Genomic DNA, 16,275 nt, shown 5'->3' on the forward strand with positions numbered 1-16,275 from the left:
ATGTTGGGTTCCTCCACGGCAGCGAGTAGTACCTGGTGTGTGCCGAAACGTGGTGGATGTGCCCGAATCTCCTTTAGCATTTGTTTCTTATTTCTCATTTAGGATCTGTGGTCGCCTATTTCACGTCTGCAAAGTTTCTTCTTTTTCTTGGACATGCCCTGTCCACTTGGGTAAGTAAAATACTGGCCTGGCAGAAGTAGGGTTTTATTAATCTAGCTGTGACATATCTGAGCACTATTGGTACCCCCGAATGATCTTCACAAAATAGCACACTGCTACAAAGGCAGAGGTCTCATTACAACACCTTTCTGTTAACAGGCTTCGTAATCGTTACGTGATGTATTGCAGTAGATTCAGTTTTCATTAGTGCAGAGTAGTGTAGTAGCCGACTTCCTGAGGGCCTGGTTCTGTAACTTTCTATGCTTTTAAGTAACTACAGAACCAATGAGACTCATAGAGTAAGTTCCAAGTGAATGAAATGAAGAATAGTCCATAGCAGAATGAAGGACAATCTATTGCAAAGTGTATTTGAAGGACTTGCATGCTTGCTAATGGGAAATACTCAATGTTTACAATGGACCCATTACTGCCACTTATTAGCAAACCTGCTGAGAGTGTCAGGAGGTGTCTCTGTTTTGGTCAAAATGTTTGCTTTCTGACATGCTTTCCTTCTGTACTACAGTAACTTACTACACTAGCTTTTAATCACTTCAAATATAGTAAAAAATTTAAAATATGCACTAAAAATAGATAATCTGGCTCTATTCCATGTAATAAAATTAAGAATATATGTATCTTGTAATAGAATATTAAGTCTCCATCCCATTGCTTGACTCAAAAGTGGAAAGCTTCCTCCCTAATATTCCCTGTTTTGTTTTCAGTCCTGGATTTGGACTAGTTTAATGGGTGCTTTGTATAGCATTGAACAAATGGCTGATATATGGTTACAACATTGCATGCCTGACTCTGGCAGCTGCTTGCTTTCCGTAACCTGAAAGGGCATATTGATGTTTCTGTTAATGGAAGAAGGCTTGAAGTGGTAGCAAATGCATGTTTAAATAAGTGCAATATATAAGCAATTTATTAATATATTGAAGGAGCTGGGTGGTGATGTTTCTGTTTGGCTCACTGCTTTTCAGAGGCCAGGGTTGTCACCTGCAACAGTTTTTGTCAGTAATGCCCCCAAAGTGTCTAACTGACAATTTGGCCAACCCTACTTACTCCTCCCTGATGAGTGCTGCAAAGCTTGGCAGTGGGATTACTCTAGGAGTACATGAGTAAAGGTGACAAAGCGGATTTTGAAAACAATGTTGCACACCATAACAAACATTAGACTGCAAGATGCCTGCTCAAGTATTTAGCAATATTAATAGTATGCTCCTTGTTCCAGTGTGGGGCTTTTTTGTGCTGAAAATCTTGAATCAAAAAAACTTCCACCAAACTTGCTGGAACAACAGAAATACGGCTTATTTTGACAGAACTGGCTGCAGGACTGAGCCTTTTGTATCTCCTCAGCTTTAGTGTTCCTGTAGTCTGAATGTTTTTGCTAACAGGAATGATAAACAAACACTTCAGTCTTCAGAACTCAAATAATATATCATCTTTGTTCTAAAGTAGCTATGTCTGCGATACAAAACCTGATAGAAATGTGTTTTTTGCTGTAATGGAGAGAGCTAATTTGGTTTCTGTGTTACTAAGACATTCCCCAATACAGAGAGAAGCTGTAAATGATTAAATGTGGTGCATCTCCACAAATGTTCAGATTTGAACAAAGTCTAGACTGTGTCTTAGGCTCTTTTTCAGTAAAGCATTTGAAATTGTGCTTGGCCTCAGTGATCTTAATAGGCCGGACTGCACTGCTGAACTGGAGTCTCAGGCTTTATGCTGTTGCCTTATGTTCTTAATCCATTGCTGTCTATCAGTTGGCAGTAAAGAAAGAGCAGAATGAAACTGGGTTCACCTTGTTGGTGCCAGGCCTAATGTGTGCTGGGAGGTCAGCTGCAATTTCCCAGTTTATCTGTGCCACTGGCTACTGCTTAACTTGTGGGCTTCAGTTCTGAGATGGAATTGTATGCATTCAGTCTGGGATGTTTATAAGGGTAATTGTAAGGACGTGAGCAAGAACTGTCTTTAAAAGGATGGTGAGGCTAAACAGCTGTAGCTTATTTAAGAGAGTTGAAGTATATGCAGTTTGAGACACTTTAAAGTGTGATTAAGTATATATGATCAAGGCTTTGCCCATATCTGAAGGCAATATTTACTGTTTGAATTTCAGTAGATCTTAGCTTGAAATTGCATACCTGTGTCAAACCTCTGTAATTCACTAATATTGTTCCTTCTGTGACACTATGTTTGCTTGCTCTTTATGGGTTTTAATTCTTGAAAGAAACTCAGCTTCCAGGTTTTGGAACAACTTTAGTTAACCCAAAAAATCATCTGTGTGGATTGGCCTGATGAAAATACTTTGGGTAAATATGTTTGATAAGGTTGAATAGAGTTCACAAGCTCCTTAAATGAATTGTATAGCAAAATCATGATCTCTCTGGAGTCAAAGGAATCCTCCTGTGAGTTTAAAGTGAGATCAGGTTTTTCATGACAGTAGTGGCTGCCACTGACTTTCACATACTTATTTTTTCATCTTGTCAGAATTCAGTTACTGATACTTCTCTTCATAAAGAAAAAAACCACTCAAACTTCTGTTAGGAAATTTTAATGTAAAAGTACTCTTTTGGCTTATTTTTCTAGTTTAATAAATAGTTACCCAGGCTAATCAAGACTTAGTTAATCCACCTGCATGTATTTTAAGTGAAATTCAGTGAAGAGGTACCTCAGGTCATATTAAGTTTAAGTGAATGCTAGACTTGGAAAATTATATCCCTGTGTTCTTATTGCTGGAATACTTTCTATATACTTTCACTACCTATGGAATAAAAGTGGAACATATTTTACAGAAGACTTCAGGTATATCTGGGGAGTGAAAATTGGTTTATTATATCTGAGAGGGCACACTGAAGCTGATCATGCATTTTCTCATTGGTTTTAGTTGGAAAACATATGAAATACCCAAAGTTTTTCCTTGAACAGGTGAAATTTTGTTTTCACGTGATTGGGATGTAATTTTCTGCCTGTGGTTAAGGAAACAAATGTGAATATTTACATGTTATGATATTTGAAGAAACCTCCTTAAGAGAACTTCAGTAACATTAAAAGGCAAATTCCTTTTTCAGCACCTATGCTACATTGAAGACTAATCAAACTGTAGTTATTTTGACCCTCCAAATAGCATGCTTTTTATGTATGATTGCTGTGTTATATGATATGTTAGATTTGGCAGACTTTGATTTTTAAGTGCTTTTATGTTACACCTCCCCCAGCCCTTTAGAATCTTTGAGGTCCTTAGAAATTTGTACTATTTTCTGTATCACATAGCAATTGCTTGTTTATGATAAGCCAGCAGAATAAAAGTTTCATGTTTTGTTTATAAAAGACTAACATTAGGCACCCTTATTAAATAAACTGTGTGCCCTAGAATAGTACAAATTATTTCTATTAATCTGTTTTGTTATTGATTACATAAAGCATTTTCTGTAGTGCATCTCTTGCAATATGTTTAAAAATATTGAGATACAACTCCTGTCATGTGATGATGTAAAAACCTCAATGTATTTGTTAGCATGCCACAGGTCTGGCAGCAAGCCTAAAAATGTTTTGAATAGTATGAGAATTACTTCACTTGGACATGTTTAGCATATCGGGCTTCTTTTTTTTTGCCTGTAGTAAGTGGTGTCAGAACATGAAAACTTTGTATTCTAAGCACTAGGTTAAACTAGTAGTAAGCTAAGTAGCAGTAATAGGCTAAGTAGCAGTGGGTTTACAATAAATTAAACTAGCTGTGGTACTCTACCTCTTAGTAACATGCCAATGCTTAACATTAATAAAAAGAGCTTAAGTCCATTGACTTCAGAAATTTCAGTTAACATGTAGGACAGTACCTTCCTCAATTTACCTATGTCTATCCTGAATTGCACTACAAGTTTCTTTGACTTGACTGGCTCTTGTGTTTTAAAGCAGCATTTAAGCTTTGATCATCTAAGAGCAAACTGCTGTCTTGAAAAAGTTATTTAAATAGTATTGGTAGTGAATAAATCTTGCTAATATTTGATCTGTGCTGGAAAATCTATGTAAGCTTTCTATGGGCTGTTGGATATGGCTGGGAACAGACTGTCCTGTAATAATATATAGAAAATGCCTGGAATTTTTGATGTGGTACTACAAGCTGTAATGTTGCACTTGATTAGGACATATGGTCTTGGTGATACTGGGATAAAATCAATGGTGACAGGATGTAGTCACCAAAAAAACCCAACCCCCAAAATTAAACAAATAAGAAGCCCCACCCCTTCATGTGTAACAAACCTCTATTTTAATACAGACTTTTGTCAGGGCATTAGTAAAATGGTCAGCTTGTATGCTTGCAAAGTCTGAATAGTAATGTTGTGTATGTACTCTCTGTTACTCTTCAAGGGAGATCGTATGTGGCATTTTGCTGTGTCGGTATTCCTGGTTGAACTGTATGGAAACAGCTTACTCCTGACTGCAGTCTATGGACTGGTTGTGGCGGGATCAGTTCTTCTCCTGGGAGCCATTATTGGAGACTGGGTGGACAAGAACTCCAGGCTCAAAGGTTAGATGCCTAGAGCAGGCTATTTACTTAAGGGTGGATCAAATTAATGTAAAAGGATAAAGCTGTTGGAGTTAACTCCTCAAGTCAAATATGAGGATGGGGCTTGCTCAGTTTTTTAAAGAAGGATGGTGTTTCAGAGTGGTAATGATTATACAAAGGTAGTGTCAAAGACAGGAGAAAAACAGTTTTATGTCACAGTGTGTCCACTTCTCAGGCTAAACCTGTATGATACATAGAGATGTGCAAAAATGCAAAAAGTAAAAAACATGTAACTTCAATGACTACAGACCAAGTTCTTTACAGTCTAGTACTTACATACACTTGCATTATTTGTTGTCTTCTGTCTGGATACAAACATCTTAAGTGTAATCGCATACTGTTTTGCATTATACATACTTTATATGCTCTAGTCTGTTTTATAAATAACATGGCATCAAGTTCTTCATATACATTTTTACTTTCCAAGAGTTTGCAAAATAGCGTCGTTTCCATGGTACACTGTAGATGAATTTTAGACACTCAAGCAAAGTCTTGTTTTTACCCCTTGAAAGATAGTGTCAGCATTTAAACAGGTACAGTTTGGTTTTTGACTGAGAAAAGACCTAGTTGGGCTGCAAGTTGTTAAGAGCTCTGAAGTTGTATCAGAAGTTGATTTGTTTCTCTAAGACAATGAAAGATTCAATCTAATATGAAGTATAGTTTTAGCACTTATATTTTGGGGGGAGAATAGGAAAATAAAAACATTTAAAGAATCTGTGCATGTTCCTTAATTATAACCTCCTTAAGCTTATAGTCAGCTCATTCTTCATAACCGTTGCTTTCCATTTTGATTTAAAACAGTGGCCCGGACATCCTTGGTTGTACAGAATGCATCTGTCATCCTGTGTGGTATTATCCTGATGATTGTCTTCTTGTTTAAGACACAGCTGTTGACCTTATACCATGGATGGCTTCTTGTGAGTGCTTGAACTTGTTAATAAGGAATTAACTTACAAAGAAACTTTTAAGAGCATGGGGGACAGATGAATTTTTATTTTTCTCACTAGTCTGTTTAGACATTCCTGTGAGCTAAAACTGGCAAATGAAACTTTGAGCTAGTTGGGTAAACAGACATGATTGTTTTCTGTCAGGAATTGTAAAGTAGACTTGCTCTTATTTTGTCTGAAGAATAGCACTAAAATGTATGTATTCAAATATAAAAGTTTCTTTTCTGGTTGTACAGGGTAGGGGTGGAGATTCATCTGTTTTCTCACATTGTAACTTTTCCCCCCATTTTTCTAGACGATGTGCTATATCCTGGTTATCACAGTAGCAAATATTGCCAATTTGGCCAGCACTGCCACAGCGATCACAATTCAGAGGGACTGGATTGTTGTGGTTGCAGGGGAAGACAGAAGCAAACTGGCAGGTGAAATATGTTGCCTTTTTATGACCTTAAATGTCTCCCTTTCCAAGCTTGATTTTGGACTAGAGTTTTACAAAGGTTGGCACATCTTTGAGCTCCAGATATTATGAGAAAACAGCAAGTAAAAAGGGCAGCCTTTATTTTCTTCTTCCCTACTCTGGACTACACTTACTGAGATCAGAAATTACTGTTGTGATTACAATTCAGTTAGGCATTGCTAAACTTGTTTTGTCTTCATTTTAGTCCTACTAGACAAATAAACATACACCATGCTCTTAAATCAAATAACCAGTGTTTAATAGAAAAAGCTATTTAACTTCTAGGCACTTAAAAGCAAAGTGTTGCAATACTTTATTTTTAGGTCCCTGGTATGAAACAGAAAACTGTTGCGTAACTGGGCTCCTCACATAGGGATCAAAGAAAGGGGTACATGAGAATGAAGTCCAGAACAGTAAAGTAGGTGGATCAGGAAATTGCCAGTAGGAAATGCTGTGCATGCAGATATATTTGAAATCTTGCACTTCTCTAGCATTAGATGTCTAACTCAGAGCTGTGAACACTTTTCTTCAGTTGGAACTGAAAGCTCTGTATTCCTTTGACATCCGATACATTTGGTATTAGACTACAGACTTAGTCATCTTTTTTGTCTGGTAAATATTTTTCCTTTTTTCCCCCTTTTTTGCACAATGGCATGGCATTATTAGGAGAGAGAATGAGTTCCCATTCAAATCCTACTGCAGCTTGGTGGTCGTGACCATGGATGTGAGAGATTGTTTGGGATCCTCCCCAAGGATGCATTGAACCTGACTCCCTTTGCTGGGGGGTACTTCTAGCCACAAGGCCATTCACACCAAGGGATGTATGATTGATCTTTGGCTATGCTGCTTCTCTGCTTGTAACAGACTGTGTGGGAAGCAGCATTTTTTGCGATTAACTTGGGCAGGCTATGTGAGCTCTGAATCAGCCCTGTAAAGGGACTTAAGCCTTCCCAGATAGAGGAACTGATACTGAAGTGCAAATGAGGCACAGAGCAGCTTAACATTGCCAGGACACTTATAGCTCATTAAAGTAACTCTGGGACTAAAGTTTTAAGTCTGACACTTGTGGAGTTTAGATACCTCCAGGCCTAGACAGCATTTCAGCTGCCTAAATTGACCATAAAGGTCAGTTTACGTGCCAGAGTCCCTTTAGGCATTTGAATCCTATATTGCAGACTTATTTTTCATGTTTATCTGCAGTGAAGGAATCTTATTTCTCAATCTCATCCAGGAGAGGCTGGTTCTTAATTAGATGCATTAAAAGTGTCTTGCTTTCATTTCCCAGTGTAGAAATTTTTCACTGTAGTCTTTTTTGACCTTGTAGTCCCTTTCTAGGTCATGCCTTTTGTAGAGCAGCAGTACAGGTTAACTTTCTTTGTGTGTGAATCACAAGTAGAAAAATATCATCTATCCGTAAAAGTCTTAAAGTTCTAATGGTTCTCATTAACCTTTCTTCTTGTCAGATCTTATTCAGCAAGCCATCTCCCTAGTTCCTGTACTACTTACTACACATGAGATAAGGTACAGACTACACCTGCAGAGAACTGCTGCATGGGAGGCAGTCCTGCCTGTGTACTGATTCATGATTTCAGACAGTATTATATGACCACTTATATTCCATACTGAAAAATCAGGCAAGAGGTTATTCTGAATTCTCGTACAACTTAATTTAAAAACAAAAACCCACTGAACTAAGCACCTTAGCAAGAGTTTAATCATAATGTAGTTTGGAGAGTGCTGATGTTCCTAAACTTAAAAAATTAAATGCTACCTTTGACTTTACAGCAAATACTGTTGTCCATCCCTGCACTGTTAACTTTCCTTGGAGAGGATCCTTAGTTAAGCTAGTGAAATGGGGAAATAAAAATTTGTCTTGGCATCCTTCTTCATTGCCCTTTTATTAATTTTTCCATTCACACTTACTTTGTACCTTTCCTGAGTGGAAATGGTAGCCTTCCTCAAATAACCAAAAAAACCAAAGCTTACTTCTTGGAATTTCTAGAGCCAAATATTAACTTACTCATCTTAGTTAACTATCAGTCAAATAGTTAACACTGAGTTGACTTTGATTCTAAATAGAATAACATCAACATTTCTTTGAATGGCAAGGAATGATTCTCTATAGATTCAGACAAGCAGCTTCACACTGGTGTACAGTTTCACTTGCCCTTCCAAAGCTCTGATTTCATAATAGGACTCTAAAATGTTTGAGATGTACTTCTAAGCAGCCTGAAGACATCAGGCAAAACCACTGAGTGTCTAGCAACTTTGAGGGGTGGAACAATGGCACTGTTAATGGGAAACTTACAGGAGCCCAGAGGATGTAATGACACTAAACATAGTAAAATCGGGGTGGGTGAGGCATCCCCTACCAGCAAATGAAAGATGCATTCATGCTAAGAATGGGCTGCTTGTTTTGACCATAAACATCAAAGTGTGGAACAGAAAGGAGTGAGGACTTTGCTCAGTAAGTTCTGAGAATGCCTATAACTGCCGTCAACCAATGTGACTCGATAAGGAATTTAAAGCCATTTCAAAGGTCTGCTGCTATCACAGTAGGTACTGTGGTCACCACTTATTAGAAGTAAGTGGAGGAGATTAAGAAATACAGGGCCCAGTATTGGGTGATAGTAGTTGCTAAAACTATCTTTACAGGAAAGAATTCCACCACATGAGATTCTTCTTTGTGTCTGGAGTTGTGCATTCTGGGTTTGAATATTACAGATATAGGCTTAGAAGTCCATAATGTCCCTAGGATGTAAGGGTAATCTGATCTTGTGACTAACAGTTTTAACTGCAGGAGTACACTTCCACTGTAAACCCAGCATGTGAAACATGAAAGACTTCATGCAGGCACAACTGGCAGGAGTTGGGATTTGGCTTGCAAACACCTTGGTTGGTCCCAGTAAATTTAAAGATTGGAACACTCTAAAGGTGCCTCTGGTTAGCAGGCTAACTTCTGTTCTTGCTGGAACAACTTAGTTGGAGCAAGACTTCTTAGCTTGATGTGTATATACGTCCAATCCCCAATTATGTTAGTGAATATTTCACTGTAAGTGTTCAGCAATTACTTCATATCATCAAATCATTTCTGACAGATATGAATGCCACAATAAGAAGAATTGATCAGTTGACCAATATCTTGGCCCCAATGGCAGTTGGCCAGATAATGACATTTGGCTCCCCGTTGATTGGCTGTGGATTCATTTCTGGCTGGAACCTGATGTCGATGTGTGTGGAATATCTGCTGCTGTGGAAGGTTTATGAGAAAACCCCTACTCTGGCTCTTAAATCTGCAAAAGTTGAAGAATCGGAACTGAAACAGCTGAATGTAAAGAAAGGTATTGAAAACATAAAAGTACCTGTTCAAATTCACGATGTATTCACTGTATCAGTCAAACTGAAGTGTTGACTTTAGTCTTCTGCAGACACTGCTTTTAGGTTACATACTTCTACTCGTATCTTAAAGATTTCAGGTTTTGGATCTAGATACCAGAGACTAATAACCTAAGTAACAATACTTTCTGCAGCTATCTGAAGAATCCCATAAAATGCATCCAAAGAATGAATTCTCTCAATCCTTTAGAGTAAGTCTGCCCTGTTATTTAGGGCTGACTGTGAGGAATGCTCTTATCCATCTATACCATAACTAATAAGCTGACAAAATGCTTTTCTCTGTAGTTTCTACAAGCAAAACAGCCTGTATAGGACTCTTTCTCACCTCTACCTATGTGTAGTACTAATAGGCTTTCAGGAGGATGTAGAAGAGGTGGTAATACTCCTAGTCTGGCATGCTTTGAGTTCTAAATGCTGCAGGAAATGATGGAGAAAAAAATCTACTTTGACCTTCTACTCTGCTTCCTTGGCCAAGCTGAACAACTGGGATTTGTGGTGTTGATGGCTATGACTATAAGCAACCTTAAAACTGATAATAACATTACTTTAGTCTTAATATCAGAAATTAAAATTGTTTCAGAAGCAGACTTTTTGATATGAAGTATTTGAAATGCCAGATAATAGAATACAAAAATTAAGCATTTTCTCATTTTTAATATAGCAGTATGTGAGTAATTCTGAAAGCTCAAGCTATGGGCTCCCAGCTACAGTATGTTGTGAGGTTTTTTTTTAAAGAAAGATTATAAAGAAAGCTTATAAAGAATTCTTGTTTTTTCTTTAAAAGCTAGCTAGCAATTTGTTCTTTGCTCAATATATAGTGAAATAGGAATCTGCTATTAAAAGTGTTGAAGATACATGTTGTCTTCTCAGCCAGCAGATCCATTGTGGTGATAGCTGGTCCAGTAAGCTGTTGGACTAGGCTGATGGCAGCCTAGGATAGGGGAGCAAGATAAAGAGTGTAGTAGAAGGTTCTATAGCTTTGGAACTGGCTCTTGAATGTTCTTGAAGAACAAAACATTTAGCAAATGTCAGTATATAGGAGATATCTTTGAATTTTGCTATTGCAGTATTCTGATTTCAGTAGAATAGCATTTTTTAAAAGTTGCAGACATGTCATGTGTCTCACTTGCTGTATGTGGAGTTTGTTTCAAACTTGACAGTCTAAAAACAGTGCTCAGACATCCAAACATTTGCATAGTTTCTATCCATGTTACCAATCTAAATACTGCTGTGGATTTTTTAAATTTTTTCTTGTGACCAATAGTAGTGCCTTTTCCCTATATTAGAGTGAAAATGGAATTGTAGAAAAGCATGGTCCAAGATTTTTAAGTCAGGTTTTGAAAGCTTTTGGCTTTGGTAGGCTTCAGCAAGCATCTCTGCCTTGGTCATTCTACTGTGGCATGAGATATTGATAGATGTTTAAGTACTCCTTAATTTCTGTGGTTAGTACATTTAGACATGCACAGCTATGTTAAAATACCAACTAACATTTGCACTTATTAAGCAAATAACTTTGTCATGGAAATACGGCACATTCGGTCACAAGTCTATTGAAAAGAAGCAGGATATGCTTTCTCCTACCACAGGTTAATTAAATAAGCAGGAGCTTAAATTGATAGGGATAAACATTACTTGATCTTACTATACAGGTGGGGTTTAAGGACACTTTAAAACATTTAAGTAATCGGGGGAAGGTTGATGCAGAATTTAACTGATGCACTTCTGCAGCAGTGAACTTACTAACTGCAAAGAATTGTCTTGCAGTTTACTTTCTGCACTTTCCAGGGAGGAGCATGTCTAACAGTTACATTTCTATTCACAGAGAGTGACATGAAACCTGCTGAAGGAGTGCAGTTAATTGTTGAGAAAGATGTAACTGGCTTTGAGCCCCAACAGGAGAAGGAAGTCAGCTGTGCTGCCCGGATTGCTGAACCTTTCATCACGTTTCGTGATGGATGGGTTGCATACTACAACCAGCCAGTGTTTCTTGCAGGCATGGGTCTTGCATTTCTATACATGACTGTTCTGGGCTTTGATTGTATTACTACAGGCTATGCATACACTCAGGGTCTGAGTGGCTCTGTGCTAAGCCTCCTGATGGGTGCCTCGGCAGTCGCTGGAATCATGGGAACAGTAGCTTTCACTTGGCTTCGTCGCAAATGTGGCCTGGTTCGCACAGGCCTTATTTCTGGAGTTGCTCAATTTGCTTGTCTGGTTTTATGTGCCATCTCTGTATTCATGCCTGGAAGTCCTCTGGATTTGACTGTTTCCCCATTTGCTGACATCAGTGCCAGGCTGTTTGAAAGTGAACCATTATCTACTATAGCACCTCTAGAAGATAAGCCTGAAATGGTTTTTGCAACTGGAATGCCCAACTTCTTAAACGGGTCTGCTACTCCTGCTAATAGTGACCCAGAGATGAGTCCTGAGCCTGTGCCTTTAATCTCTGTTAGTCTCCTGTTTGCAGGAGTCATTGCTGCTAGAGTTGGTAAGTATTATGTCTTGTACTAAAATCTGATCTATTGTCTGCTTTTAATTCTAGAAATTACAGTGCCTGTCAAGTAAATACAAATTTGAGTTTAGAATTGTAGGCTACATTTGAAGTGTTTTATCACACTTCTCAGGCTAATGCATTCTTGCAATAGTATTGTCAGTACAGAGACTGCATACTAATTTCTTCCATATAGTATATCACTAAGAAGAGATAGTATCTGTCAACAGAAGAGGCAGTCAAATGCATAAATGTAATGAACAGTAATTCTCATCTGTAGGATTTTTGTACCCTAAGTTCTGCAGCTTTTGCTGAATTTTGGAGGAAGAAAATACTTGATTCACATGTATTAAGTTTGTGTGCAAGAAAAACTCTTAAAACTGAACCATTGATAGACTAAAACAGTATAGAAGCTAGTGTCAGCTAAGACTGTAAAATATGTATTCTGCAGTTTAAAATGTTTTTTTCAAAAATCTTATGCGAAACAGCAATTGTAGCTAGTGTGAATAAACTGTAAATAGCTGTAAAACAGCTATTTAAATAGGGAACAGATGAGCAAAACATAACTTGATAACTTGTTAATTTGATAGACATGTTGAAGCAAGATGTGACAGGCAAGTCAATGTGTCAGGCTGTATGTATTACTTCAGGAAGTAGTAGTAAAGGGAAAGTAAATTGTTCTTGACTGTCACTGTGAAATCCATTCTAGTCTGACAAGAGGCTAGCTTATCCTATTCATTTTTAGAAGTGAGCATTTGCAAGTATGAATTGAATTGTGCCAGTAATGAAAGCTTACCATGAGAAGCCCGGTTGTATGGATAACTGTTTTTTTCTCTCCGTAGGCCTTTGGTCCTTTGATTTGACTGTCACACAGTTGATCCAAGAAAATGTGGTAGAATCTGAAAGAGGCATCATAAATGGTGTCCAAAACTCCATGAATTATCTTCTTGATTTGCTGCACTTCATCATGGTCATTTTGGCCCCAAATCCTGAAGCTTTTGGCTTATTGGTGCTGATATCTGTGTCTTTTGTTGCAATGGGCCACATAATGTACTTCAGATTTGCCCAAAAAAGGTTGGGAAGACAACTTTTTATTTGTTGCACTCCTGATCCAAAAGCAGTCTCTGACAGTTCACCACCTGGTAACACATCTACTGTCTGAAAGGATCCACTTCCCTTACTAGCTTGCTACACAAATATCATGGTTAAACACGTATGCTGCCTTTTGTGACCCTGTCTAAGGTGTTTCTCTAGAGTTGGATGTGTAACTTAGCTGTTTGAGGAAGCCGTCCTGAGAGCTAAAATTCCTCTTACAGTGACCCTGTAAAAATGTTTCATGTTTGGCAGAGGACAGCCTAATTGGGTGTTGAATTTCTGTTGCTGACCCCCACAGTGATACTGTGATACAAAGTCAATTTGTTCATGAATTTTGAACCAATCTTGTGCTCACTGAGCAAAAAAAGGGTTGTTTTAGTTGCTTCAGGATAACTTGATATACAGTATTTGGTTTTGTGGGGTTTTTCTGTTTTTCTCTCACAATGAGCAGTTCTGCTCCCCTATCTTCTCAAATGGGTATAAATGCCCTTCTTGGATTCCTGAAGCGGAGTCTTCAGGTTCTGATGTTTTCCAAAATACCTTTTTAGTATTATGTCTGTTCTGGTTTAACTTTACAGAAACACCTTTGTAGGTTTTTTGCATGTTTTCTTACAAATTAGGCGAGTGCTAGGTACAAGATATTGTATTACACTTTTGTTGCACTTCATAAAGTAAAATATAGTCTCATTTTAGCAGAAGCTATTGATGTAACATTATACAGCATGGCTTTTTTAATTGCAAAAGACAGGTTTGTTGTAGCAGAAAGTGCTAAGGTCAGGAGTACTGGTACAGAAGTCTAGGGCTAACTTAGTTTTTTGCCTCAGTACAAGCAGCTTTAGTTTATTTTTGGATACTATTGTTTTCAGAAGCCCAGTTAAAGCATGATGTATTGGAAAATTATTAGTATTCCAGGCAAAAGAAGTCAAAAAGTGGATTACTTGCATTTATCTGTTTTACATATATGTGAATTTTGACTTGGTTTGTTCTAAAACACCGCTAAAACAATGAGACATTGGACTGTGTGGCCCTCTAAAGCAACTTCAGAGCAATGAAGAATGATACATCCCTCTGATTTTCAAGAAGTTCTTATATTTTTTTCACCCTGCATGTGTACTAACACTGTACTTCCATAGTCATTAACCGTATGTGCACTTTTGTGGAGACTACTCTACGTACTTTGCTTTCTCAGTAGAGTTGAACCCAGTAGTATTCTGAGTTTTCCTATGGCATGGCAGTATGACTTCTAAACTTAAATCTTTGTAAAATGTTTGCTTGCAGAAGAAGTATGCAAAAACGTATGTCAGCAACTCGTAAAAAGTATCCTTTCTAATTTTTAAGGGTTTTTAGGTACTGTTCTTTCACACAGTCACCTGTGTTACCAGACTTCAACCCTGGAATGTAAGTGTGTGAACTCCATTGACATTAAAGGCGTTACACCAGGGCTGAATCTAGCCCATTCATCTTAAAATTTGTAATGATTATATTGTATATCAAACTAAAGAGAATGTAAAAAAAAAACCTCTAGTGGCTTTTGTATCAGACACAGTATTTTGTAAGTGAATGAGTGGGAATCCAATGTACAACTAATGTATTTGTAAGCCCTCAGTATTCAATAACTGGATGTAACAATTTTTCTCCTCTAATGGACCAAAACTAATGATTACTGCTATGTTACTGGAAGTTTTCTCAGGGATGTTTTCATTAGGTTTATAAGTCTTTATACTTTGACCAAGCTTTTGGGTTTTGTTTTTGATATAATAAAGTACAATATGTAAATTAGAGTAGTTTTAAAATTTGACTCAATCCTGAGTGTAACTTTTTAAGGAAAAGGGAATTTTGCCATCAGTAGAATTTAAAAGTCAGAAGAAAATAAAACAAGCTTACCTAGATTTGTAGAATAAATATGCCCAAAGGATAGCCGATACAGTATAAGTATACTAGTAAATAAAATATCTCTGCCAAATATGCTTTTTCATGTGTATCTAGTCTAAATTGGGACCAGATTTTGATATTGCTGAATATAAATAAAGGTAGCCCGAATGTCAGTAAATGCCTCTATATTGCACTTTGATGAACGTCTGAAAGCCACTGTATATATTGGGCTCACTGGCCATCAGGGAAACAAAGCTGAAAATGCAGCTTCTTGTGGGCTGTCTATAGCCTACAGAACCCAGTGTGCCTAAAGCTTAATGCTATAGCAGTAAGCACCAGACATCCTGGAGAGGATGTAATCCTTAAGTCTGAAGAGCTCCAAAAACATAACAGAGCTGGGAGCAGACTGTGTTCCCATCTATTCCCAAAGTGTGTGGTTTTTTTTTCCCCAAAGCAGTGCACTCAAATTGAGTAGCAATTTGTTTCATAAATAGTTCCACTAGATTATGTGTTCTGGATCTCAAGCCAAAAAAGTAGTATGGGGAGGGGGCTGGACCTTTGTATTTTGGTACACATAATGTTGCTGGGATTCATATGTGCAGATACACAGCTGGAAGGCAAGACAATCCTAAAAGAAAGGTGGATGCTAGCTTTAAGAGAGATAAGGTCGTCTAAATTGGAAATCTAGTATGTATTGGTCTGAGTCAGATGTTAAAAAATGTATGCTGCTTGAGCACAACCCATGTGTGTATAAGTATTTAAGATGTATGCAGACACCTGTACTGATTAGTGCTTTGAAGTAATGTGGAGCCTGAAGTCTTACTTAGCAGGACTTCCATTAAGTAAGCATTTTTGGCCTTGTATTTATTTATTATTTTAAAATGTGTCCAATTTGGATGAAAACTGCCCTTAAAATATACGTACTAGAAATCAATCCTACCAGAATAGCATATTTTATTATACAACCTTATGCTGGGCATAGCATTGATTTATGTTTTACTATTGTTAAAGCTAATGAATAAATTTGCATAAAAATTATTTGTCCTGTATTACTCCATTTGCGGGCATCTCAGTATGTTATATTTAACATGTATCTTGTACATAAAGGTTTTCTGTAGTGATGGGATGGAAACTGCTATGAAGCGCAAACAAATAGCATTTGGGAAGTAAACAAGTATAGTAAAAGCCTTTCAATAACCCTATAGCTCTCGTCTTAGTGAACTGATTATTTACCATCCAGAGTAGTAACTTAAGACACAATAGCTGAAGTTGTGGTCTTACAGCCTCAGTCCAG

General features: G+C 37.5%; 1 protein-coding gene across 1 annotated transcript in view; it reads left to right on the forward strand.

Annotated features, from left to right (window-relative positions):
• The window catches only part of SLC40A1 (solute carrier family 40 member 1), an 18,097-nt gene extending 2,078 nt beyond the window's left edge, over window positions 1-16,019 (forward strand). Inside the window, exons 2-8 of the mRNA XM_035899121.1 lie at window positions 78-170; window positions 4,525-4,684; window positions 5,525-5,640; window positions 5,966-6,092; window positions 9,226-9,468; window positions 11,346-12,011; window positions 12,857-16,019. Of these exons, the coding sequence (XP_035755014.1) occupies window positions 78-170; window positions 4,525-4,684; window positions 5,525-5,640; window positions 5,966-6,092; window positions 9,226-9,468; window positions 11,346-12,011; window positions 12,857-13,176 (1,725 nt within the window). The 3' untranslated portion in view covers window positions 13,177-16,019. The remainder of the gene's footprint in view (window positions 1-77; window positions 171-4,524; window positions 4,685-5,524; window positions 5,641-5,965; window positions 6,093-9,225; window positions 9,469-11,345; window positions 12,012-12,856) is intronic.
• Window positions 16,020-16,275: the final 256 nt, after the last annotated feature.

This window comes from Egretta garzetta, unplaced genomic scaffold (assembly GCF_000687185.1).
Source record: "Egretta garzetta isolate BGI_Z169 unplaced genomic scaffold, ASM68718v1 scaffold297, whole genome shotgun sequence".
Classification (NCBI taxonomy): Eukaryota; Metazoa; Chordata; class Aves; order Pelecaniformes; family Ardeidae; genus Egretta; species Egretta garzetta.